The 11,383-nt window shown below is 31.4% G+C and overlaps 1 protein-coding gene across 1 annotated transcript; it reads right to left on the minus strand.

The window, feature by feature from the left end:
* Positions 1-7,920: 7,920 nt before the first annotated feature.
* LOC145323834 (uncharacterized) lies at positions 7,921-10,720 on the minus strand. Its single transcript, XM_080166393.1, has 2 exons — positions 9,895-10,720; positions 7,921-8,629 (listed from the first exon to the last, which is right to left on the minus strand). The coding sequence occupies exons 1-2, from the start codon at positions 10,537-10,539 to the stop codon at positions 8,393-8,395; spliced, it is 882 nt and encodes a 293-aa protein (XP_080022519.1). The 5' UTR covers positions 10,540-10,720; the 3' UTR covers positions 7,921-8,392.
* Positions 10,721-11,383: the final 663 nt, after the last annotated feature.

Here is an 11,383-nt window from a genome sequence, read left to right on the forward strand (position 1 = left end):
GCCGAAATGTCTCGAATGACGTCATATTAGAGTAATTTCTATTATCCTAATATGTCGTCATTCGGAATACTTGGGTTAAAAGTTTTTACATTTATCCCCTTTTTAAAAGGCACTATTAAGATCTTTCTAAGCAGGTTTTGAGCTAATTTCTTCGCTATTTATGGAAATTAGAGGCTTCGCCCAGGGCATCTAGGGGCTCTGTATTCGATATGGCAGAAAGGGCTAGAAAGGTACCATAAAACTAAAAATGAAATAGTCTAAAACCATCAAAGGAACTATGTAAAGCTTACTTAAAATAGAGAACCTAATCGTTTTAGTAGTTATTGAGATCTTAAGCTTCAGATAAAAAACTATTGCTACTTTATATGATAAGATAATCGTACTTGTTTAATTTCCCATGACCACGCCTGCAACTTTTTTCCATCAATTTCCGTTGAAAAACTTCATTTTTTATCACAAGTGTCATTCTACCACTGGGAAAGCAGAGACAGGTCTTTTTAGTAGCGAAGACGTTCTAAAATTAAGGTAGGTCCTCCGTTTATATGTACATGTTAGAATTGTCCTAAAGATTCAAACTTTGGCTGATGATTCCTATATCACTTAGGTACAATTTAGGAAGCAGGCTACTCTATAATTGTTATTAGAAAGTCCGTACGCCTTTTAAAACATGCTGATTTTTATTTTTTGATAACATTTTTATGTATCATAATTATCCTATTCATTTTTTGGATAAATGGTTTCTAGGACTACAGGGTACAATATTATAAGCGAGTCTTTAATCAAATCCTAAAAATCAAAGAATTCCCCTTTACTGTATTCTGTATTTACTCAATTTTGCAACAAGTTTACATAAATCTTGTTTAAACTTACGAATTAAAGTTTTGATTATTAAGAGTTTTTGTTCGTTTGTCCTTCCTACTGATCTTAGAGCTTCGTTTTTATTGATGTTATCATCCTTTTTATAATCAAAAAGAGAGAGTTATGTCCATAAGCAGCGCAGTTATAACAAGCTAACTACATCACTTCTTTAAAATCCATCAGTAAAGTTTTACATTTTGAGAACAAAAATAAGCCAGAAAGAAAATAAACAATAAAATAAATCAAAGTGTCTAAGATATGTCTAAACAGGCACTTTCAGAATAACTAAGACATTCAGAAAACAAGTCTTAAAATCAAAGGGTTGTTTCCAAATTATCAGTGGCGAGCAGAGAGCTTTGCAATGGGGTTGCGCAGAGCACCTCCGAAAATTTGTTCATCTCCGTTGAGGTTCATGACACCCCTCTCCCCCCATTAAACCAAAAATGATGGGGATGTAATACAGACAAAACAAACGGGGTTTTATTTTAGTTGAAGGGGATTGTTACACACCAAGATGTCGACCCCCTTACAGAAATTGCCATGGAAGAGAGGGGTAGCCTTCCTTTCTGCACGCCTCTTGCACCAAGAAGCTTCACCCACCTGCATGAATTATGGACGCTTAAATATCTTACTTTTAAGTAACTCCGAAACTTATAATTATACTACATTTTATGCTTGCAGACAAAGAACGGTTAAATCCATAAGTAGCCCACTCAGCAACATTATGATTAAATTTATAAGTATCCTTATAATAAAGTAACAAGATGTTTGACTGGTTACTGTTTGTCTGTAACGAAGAAACTCACTAAACGCTGAAATCGAGTTCTCCTTAACAGGGTACCTTCCAGAGGTCCCAGGTAGGTTTATAACTATTTTGGGGGAGGTTACCACCACTCTCCCAAGAGACTTGAACCTTGAAGATAGATAGGTAACGTATTATTAAAAAAAAACATTCAAAGTGCCACTAGAGGCCTCTAGGGCTCTAGGGGCGTAGCCGCTAGTATCTGTATATTTCAGATAACTAACTACATTTTTTTTCAATGACCCCTAGTACAACAGAACACTTCCTTCCAAATAGTTATAAACCTTCCTGGTACCTATGAGAAGCTATATCGTAAAGGAGAACCATATCGGTTCAGCGAGATCCTTCGGAACACACTGATACATAAGATTCTGTTACTTTAAAGATACTTTACGCGCATTCAATATCAAGTTTCAAGCGTTATCCTTTAAAGTTTGTAACGACAATTTATTACCAGACAGACGGACATTCCTTAGTTTTAAAATAGCTGAACAACTAACAAAACTACTATTAAATGCAGTAAAGAACAATTTAGATGAGAATCAGGTAATTTATTAATAAGTAACATATTCAAATTGCACATAAAACAAAAACATAAAAACATATTAAGTTTAAATGTATAATAGTGTATGTACAGGGTGTCCAAATTAAAATGTCCCAAACATTAGGATTTTTAAAATTGTATGAATCAAAATATTTAGGAGAATTCCTGTGAACGCAACTAAATGAAATATTAAACATCTCAATAAAATGATTTTTTTCTTTTTTTGTTGCAAGCTTTAAAATTTGAAAAGTGGGACAATTTATTTGGACTACACTGTACATATATAAAATAATAATTACATTAAAACGACATAATATGGTAATAAAATAATTTTAAATTTATCACAGATATGAGATGGGTAAATTAATAAAATTAAATTAACTAAATATTTCATAATTTCAAATTTCTTATTCTTTAATAAATTTAGTCAGAAGCGAAGTTACTCTATAAGTCGTTAAAGTCTCTTTGTCCTTTTTGACTAAAAATTGGCTAAATTAACATTTAAAAACTAGATATTATTTGCTTAGTTATTCGCTACAATTGGACGTTGTCAACCTTGTTGAAATTTTAAAAATCGCCATCATATGAATGCACATAATAACAACAAAGTATTTCATTAATGGATATCTTATTAATTGGATCTTACACCAGATTTTTATGTTCTCTAATAAAGTAAAACACGAAGCGGGCTAATATAATCCCCTTTTTATCCCATCCCCTCCCCTTCTACTGGAAGAACGAACTTATCATTAAATGATTTCCATGTTACCAAATTAAATTGGCGAAAATTTTCCCCCTGTCATAATATCCACGTATATTCTATACATCCATTATTTCGTTTTCAAGGATTTGATATTGGCACTGCGGTATAGGAAATTTTTAAACCAAGCATGTATAAGCCTTACATTTTTTTTATAAATACGCGGTTTTTGGCAATAAGCGGTATATTTTCTTCATATTTTTATGGAAAAAAAGTAGTTTACTCTAAACCAAAGCATATTTTATTTAGTGGTAAGTAAAATAAATTAATTATGGACAAAAAAGAGGTTTCTATGTTAAACAATCAATATAATTAAGGCTCATTTTAATTACTTTTAATTGAGAAAAAAAAGTATTTTTTTCTATAGAAAAACTTTCAATTTTAATTTGAGCTATTAGAAGATGAAAAAAAGAGAAAAATGACAAATTTCTGGCTTATTTAAAGATAATAATTTATATCCAGTGTGTTTTATTTAACATAAAGCCGTATGGGAAAGGCAATTTTATAGCATCTACAGATAACTAAGCTAAAGTGGAAATCTCAAATTCCCACGGTGTGTGTGTGTGTGTGTGTGTGTGTGTTAGTGCTATATGGTTAAAGTAAGCTGGAAATTTTCAAGCTATTTAATGACATGGCATGTTTTAGAAAAAACATTTTAAAGTTTTAAATAAATAAAACAAAATATTTAGATTTGTTCTCAAAACATATAGCTCATCACATATCAAAAATAGTGAGTTTAAAAGTTTAGGGAGGGGGGGGGGCACCCTAATAATAGCCTAAAACCTAACAAAAATTAAGACAAAGATGGTATGAAATTGTAGACAGATCAGTCTAGTTGTTTCAGAGATATTAATGTTTACAGCTACTCTGATTTAGTGCTAGCGGTTGCACCCCTAGCTTCTTTAATCAAGTCTCTATATTAAAATGGCATACAGGGGACAATATTATAGCTTAAAACCATCCCAAATAGGAAAACTCAATCAGTTAAGTAGTTATTGAATTTTTAAGCTTAAAAAAACTTACTATATTAGCATAGTAAACTATAGAGTAAGTTAATAGATAATTAAACATGGATGTTTTTGAAGAAACCAAATTATAAAATTGGTCGGTTGGTTGGCATAATTATAATATACATCCCATTCTAATTTCACTAAATTCTATGCAAAAATTGTAAAAATTTTCATATAATTTTTGATTTTTAAGAGGGAGGGATTTTTATCTCAAGAAAAACTGTATTATACTGTAATTGCCATTTATGAAGAAAATGTTCCGATATTTTCTGTTGGTGAATAGGTTTTTCTTTTGTTTAAGAACCTAAATTTCTAAAGCTAAATAATTTTTTACGATATTTATCATATTTCTAGCTTAGAAAATGTTTATTCTTGATTTTCTCCTTTCAAAATTAAGGCTTTTAGTATTGATAGAGAAGATTAAGTAAGAAAATAATAACATTAAAACTTTAATTTTATGTACAACTCTGTAATCAATCTCTACGAGTGATTGGTGTAAACCTCTAGTAGGGTTATAAATAATTTTCAGTAAGTCTTCGAAACCGTTTAATATCCACTGCATTAAACTCATATATAGCATCATATTACAGACAATTTTCCACGAATATCAAAATAAACATTTTGAAATTATCCCAAATGGACCAAAGGCCAAGGCTAAAAAAGCTGGTTTTAATCCTATATTTTTTTCATTTTAATATCCGCGGAAAGCTGTCTCTAATACTATGCGATAAAAAACCACTCTGCATACGCCCAATCCCTTTACATATATGTACAACACCAAGATGCTAGGCACACAACCGATATATAGTATTGATGTATAAAAATATGAAATTATCTGTGTAATAATAAAAGTTCATATAGTACAATCAATATATTTACAAGAGAGATAAACATAAATATATCTAATATTCAGGGAGGGAGGGGAAACTGGATAATAATCTAATTTAAAATTTTGATAGCTTGTAAAGACATTGGGAGGAAATAAATGACAAAATAATCCTACCGGATAGTTCTATTATATAAAGTAGTAAGTTTTTTATGTACATATGTAGCTTAAGATTTCAGTAATTACTGATCCGATTGAGTTCTACATTTTAGGGAAGCTTTATTTAGGTCTTGGGATGGTTTTAGGTTGTTTTTTATTATAAAAATCTTGAGATGGTTAGGGTATTTTTCTACCATAGATAAAAAGGGGCGCTGCCGTTAGTATTTTAACTACTACGGATTAAAAGTTGACAATTTATCATTTATTGCCCTATACCTCTAACACTGACAATTTGAAGGTTGATGGTAAATTATTGCTTTGAAAAATATCTTCAAAACGTTCCCATATTAAAGCTAATAAAGTCCAAGTTAAACTTTAGTGCTGGCTTTGTATCAACAAACACTATGTTATTATGTCAGTGATTGCCTTTTTTATTATTTGCCTTTACTAGCTACGTTGTGATCAGTTTTATAATCTTTAAATTAATCCATGTTTTGCCTTTTTATAATTTCCAGCTGTTTTGGTGTAAGGGCTAATTTTGTTGGCTGTAAATAGCAATTATTGATTAAATGATGATTTTGGCTTTTAAAGAGAAATACTTTGTTATTATTATATGTTATATGTAATATTATAGTTAAAAGTTTCAAGATAAATATTCGCAGTAAGGCTTCGAAACCGATTGATATACGCTAGTTAAAAACCGGTTCTTGTGTCATACTGACAAATCATGCTTATCATCGTATTACTGACACTTTTCCAAGAATATTAAAATAAAATTGAATAATTAATACCAGTTTTGTTTAGTCTGGACTTCGGCCCCTCGGGTCTATCAAATCTTGTCTTAATTTTATATTTTTTATTTCATTATCTGCGGAAAGTTGTCTAAAATACGATGCGATACACAACTATTATTTTTTCAAATGGCGATTTAAAAAAAATAGAGACTTTAACTCCTTATGAAAAGACATCGTAAAAACTAAAATTTCAGAATAAGAGTAAAGCTTAATAATTTCGGATATTATAAAATAAGATTTACAAGATAATTTTCATGAAAAAAATCCCCACATATAATGATATTATTTGAGGTCTATTTTCAATTATTGCACATATCTCCCCGCACTTGAACAGGTTTTTTTTTGCAAAAAATCCCTTTAATTTCGCAAGTGGGCCATCATTACCCCCCCCCCCCCACAACATCTCCAAATAGAAATTTAATTTGATTATATTAGAGGGCTAATTTCTCCAAGGATTATTTCTAGCCTAAAATTAAGGACAAGGGGTAATTGATGCTCCGCTTGCAAAAAAACGAGAATTTGCTAAATTTTCCACATTAACTTTTAAATAAAATAATAATAGGTTACTTTTTATATTTTGTGGTAAAATGTAATATTATATATCATAATTAGAATTGAAAAATGAAATAGGAAATAAAATTTGATAAAATTCTTTATAACATAAAATTTATTTACATTTTCAGAAAAAAAAGTAAAAATGGATTTTAAACTGATGTTTAAAACCAGTTTTTAGCCGTAAGATATTTTATCTACTAAATAAAGTGTGTTACTTTTTTATATGTTTCATCAATATTTGGCCACAACTCAGTCAAAAATGCTTACAAAATAGACCTTTTTCGACCTAAGATGCTCAAATACTTCCTTTACAAGCCCCATCAATCAGTTTTGAGATATCTCCATATTTCAAGGAAAATTTACAAAAAAAGGCAAATTTGGGTGTTACTTTTTTATATGCTCAGATACCATAAAATCAATAAAAAAATACTTATTTTTACTTTTCTCTCATTTTTAAAGTTTGATTCTGTTAAAGTAAATATTCTTGAAGGGATTTATGCATTGAATTTACAGAAACATAATATTTGGTGGAAATAAATGATCTTCAAAAGAATTTTTTTTTGGAAAATAATAAATTCAACCCCCATTGCCCTAGAGGACAGCTGTTGACCTCTAGTGTTCATGGTTTTGTCAAGTACATGTTAAAGAATAAAAATAGCCAAAAAAGTACATAAAAAAGTATCTTAATGTGTTAGAAAATTAAATTGTTTTAGTTCAAATTTGGGGATGCTGACCTTAAAGATGCTCTTACTGGTGGTGATGGTGACCCGGAAGGCATTGAAGTACATGAGCATTATGGCAACACAACTATTGATCTATGTTCTGATTTTTAAATTTCTAGCAGTCTCTAATGAAAAAATATAACAAGAACTTTTCAAAATCACAGTATTTACCTTATGAATTTGAGAATAAAAAAATCATTTAGGGATTTCTCTTGTTTGGAGGCTGGTAGGAATATAAAAATCAAAACATAGATCAATAGTGGTGTTGCCATAATGCTCATGTACTTCAATGCCTTCCTGGTCACCATCACCACCAGTAAGAGCATCTTTAAGGTCAGCATCCCTAAATTTAAAGTTAAACAATTTAATTTTCTAACACATTAAAATACTTTTTTATGTACTTTTTTGGCTAAATTTTTTCTTTAACATGTATTTGACAAAACCATGAACACTAGAGGTCAGCAGCTATCCTCTAGGGCGATGGAGGATAAATTTCTTATTTTCCAAAAAGAATACTTTTGGATACAATTTATTTCCACCCAATATTATGTTTCTGTATAAATCAATGCATAAACCCCTTCAAGAATATTTACTTTAACAGAAGAAAACTTTAAAAATGAGAGAAAAGTATAAATAAGTATTTTTTTATTGATTTTATGGTATCTGAGCATATAAAAAGGTAACACCCAAATTTGCCTTTTTTTGTCAATTTTCATTGAAATATGGAGATATCTCAAAACTGATTGATGGGGCTTGTAAAGGAACTATTTGAGTACTTTAGGTCGTAAAAGCTATGTTTTGTAAGCATTTTTGACTGAGTTGTGGCAAAATAATGATGAAACATATAAAAAAGTAACACACTTTATAATACTGGAACGTAACAGAAATGGCACACGCTAAGTGATATTATAAAAATAGCGTTATTTTATCAAATATTAAAAATTAGGGAATATTATAAAGAAATACTTTTTAAAACACTTCCCCTGGAATAAAGTGACTACAAAAAAAGCTATGGGTAACATTTTTAGAGATTCTTTAATTAATGGAGATTAAAGTTTTTTTTTGTACATTGAAACATTTTTTTCTCTGCATCGTTTTTAGGAATTAAAAAATTAGATATAAGGTAACAATATGATTTCTTAAAAAGGTATTTTTATGAATTTACTAAAGCTATTTACATATTATTTAACTGTATGTCTATCAGAATGAAATTAAATGTTTTATTTTCTTTAAATTATTTTCCACTGGTATAGAGAAATATCAAGAGCTTGACTAAGATTGTGTTAAGATCCTTTGTAGGGCTTAAACCCTGCGGGGCGCAGCCCAGTTGGCTTTGATTAAGTATACCTAACCTTGGTAGACTTAGTTAATCAACTCAAACATGTCTATCTCGACAGCATCAATGCCGGGACTCGAGCTATTGCTCCTGTGACTGCTGGACGTGTCGAGAGCGAGCAGGGCGTTGCCAGCGTCCCCCATGGGGTCGTTGGGGTCCATGTCTGACTGGACCAGGGAGGCGAGGGTCTTGATGTAGGCCTGGGCCATTCGCAAGGTCTCGATCTTGGATAACTTCTGTTCTGCCGTCATGTTAGGCACTACCTGCAAAATATTTAGGGGTCAAATTGTCATAAAGATATGAGGATTTTTTCCCCCAAATTCCCAGTATGGCTTCGAAACCGATTATTATCCGCTGGTTTAGAACCAGTTCTCAGCCATGTATATATAGCATAGTATTACAGACAATCTTCCAATAAAGATCATAAAATTAATACCAGTTTGGTAGTCCGGGACTTCGGCCCTTCGGAGATAACAAAACTGGTTTAAATCTTATAATTTTTCAATTAGATATTCACGGAAAGCTGTCTAAAATTCGTTGCATTAAATATTATTCTCAAAGCAAATCTATTGAACTTTTCACTTTGACTGGATAATAGTGTATATTTGGTTTATTTAGCATGTTTTAATGATTCTAAATTAAAAAATACTTTATAATCGTATATCTATAATATTTCGATATTTTCCTTATTTAAAAATCCTTCAATTACTTAAATTGTCAAAAAAAAACTTATTGACATGATTTAAAGTTATATGAATCATTATTAAAAAGTAATAAAAAATATATTAATAATATATATAAGAAGCACAGCAACAATATAGTTGACTCAAAGATATTAGAAGGAATCACTAAAAATTAGGTATTCCTATCTAAGAAGAAAGATCAAAATAGTCTGATTCTTTAAAATATAGAAACAATTACACTTTTTTTTATTACATTCTGACATTGATATATTAATTTAATCTTAACACTTTGACTGAATTTTTAAAGAGATCCAAAGGGATAAAACAATGGCCGATAAATAAATACAACCCTAATGATGATACAAAAAATTACCCTTTCTCAAATTAACAATTAGTGGTTGAAACGTTTGTACACTCATCCCCCTGAACCAACCAATCTAAATTCAATAAAGGTCCCAAAGCTGATGATCCAACGAAAAAGAAAATGTTATAAGACAAGAGTTCTTTAAATTGAATATTTTAATTATCAAAAATATTATTTTTGATAAAAAGCTGTGCTTTAAAAAAACTAAATATCCTTGTGTTTATGATAAATTATGTAATAATATAATGACAACTATTTTGTAGTTACAGAAATTTATAATTAAAGAGGTAAAAACAGCAATTATCCACTATTTAGGGCAATTTTAATGCATTTTTAAACAAGAACATGTAAATAAATGTACATTGAATAGCATAAACCAAGTTTGCTTTGTAAATTAGAGCAAAAAACAATGAATTTTACAAAATTTAATGCACATTCAAAATCATTATTATAATTTAAATTTTGTAAAAATAAAACTTACCTCTCTTAACCTTTCAAAGGCATCATTCAAGCCGTTCATCCGCTTTCGTTCACGGGCATTAGCCGCTTCTCGCCGTTGTTTTAAAACGGTCGGCGACGGTGGCCGCAAATTTTTCTTGCGGCCGCCCTTTTTCCGCGCAACTCCATGCTGTGATGAACTATTTTTCAGGCCCAAGCCGCCGTTATTCCCACCGTTCACGCTTAACGGTGTACCACAGTTGCTGAGAGATGTGAAGGAGTTGTGGTCAACGGAAAGCGGGGTGGACGCAGATAAAACACCGCCGTTCTCCGTGGAATTATTGGCGGGGGAAAACGGTGAATGTGAGGAAAAGTATGAAATATCTGAGCCAGAAGTGGGAGACAAGTCATTGTGTCCATAACCCCCGCCACCCGAGCTATCATAATATGTGTTGGGATACCGATGCATGACAATATCATAATTTGTCGCCGTTTGACCGTTTCCGTCCATACCGTTGTGGTCAAAATCGGCGGGGTTAACATCGTCTGAACAACGCAGCACCTCTATAAACTGTTTGCCCGTCAGTTCGTCCTCCTTGTGCAGCTCAAAGTTGATCATGTTAAAGTTGAAATCCATGGTGGAATTGCTTGTTGGCACTCCAACCATTTGTATACATTGGTCCTCCATTTTTATATTTTAAAGTACACAAGTCTTATATAGAGTAGCTGCGCTACTAGTATTGGTAATGTTTTTTTTCTGTCACTTTAAGATTTATTCATGAGATTTTTAACACTTTTTTTATGGAATTAGATCAAGAAGTTTTTTTTACACATTTATGGAATGTGTTAGCACTTGAAAATTGTATAAGAAACTGATTTGACCAGGGGGAAATATTATAATCTTACATCATTAAAATTGGGACGAAGATTAAAAGGGGGGTGGGGGTTGATTTACTGGACGCACGTAAATTGTGCACCTTACCACTATAGTGGGCGCACGGAAGCACGGCAGACCAATGGACGGACAAGTGTCTGGGAAAGGTGAGTGCACATTTATTAAGGAAGAGTTGGGGGTGGGGGGGGGCTAAAATGCGCCGCACGCACCGTCTCGCGTCGCGTTCCTTCGGTCAGTAACTTTATTAAGTAGCAGGTTACCTCGCACAGTAGCCAATAAATAACTCCCCCCCCCCCCCCACTTGAAATCCTGCAATGGTTTATCACTTAATTTACACGGGAGTGGGGGGTGGGGGTTAGAATCACCATACCTCTAATGCACTCAAATGAAAAAAAGAAATATAAATCGTAAAAGGAAAAAAAGAGAGATATAGAGAAATTTTTAAGACTGTTGAAATGGTTTTGAGTTCAATATACTTTAAAACGCAATTAATAGGTAAAATAATTACAAATTTAAGCTTTTTATTATTATTATAAAATTTTTTCTAATATTCAACATGTAAAAATATCATAACCATTCCACTGAATACTTTTTAAAATTTTATATCATTAAAACCAGGGATAATTAAAACTGAATT

Source organism: Acartia tonsa, chromosome 7 (assembly GCF_053477335.1).
Source record: "Acartia tonsa isolate MP-2025a chromosome 7, ASM5347733v1, whole genome shotgun sequence".
NCBI classification, from domain to species: domain Eukaryota; kingdom Metazoa; phylum Arthropoda; class Copepoda; order Calanoida; family Acartiidae; genus Acartia; species Acartia tonsa.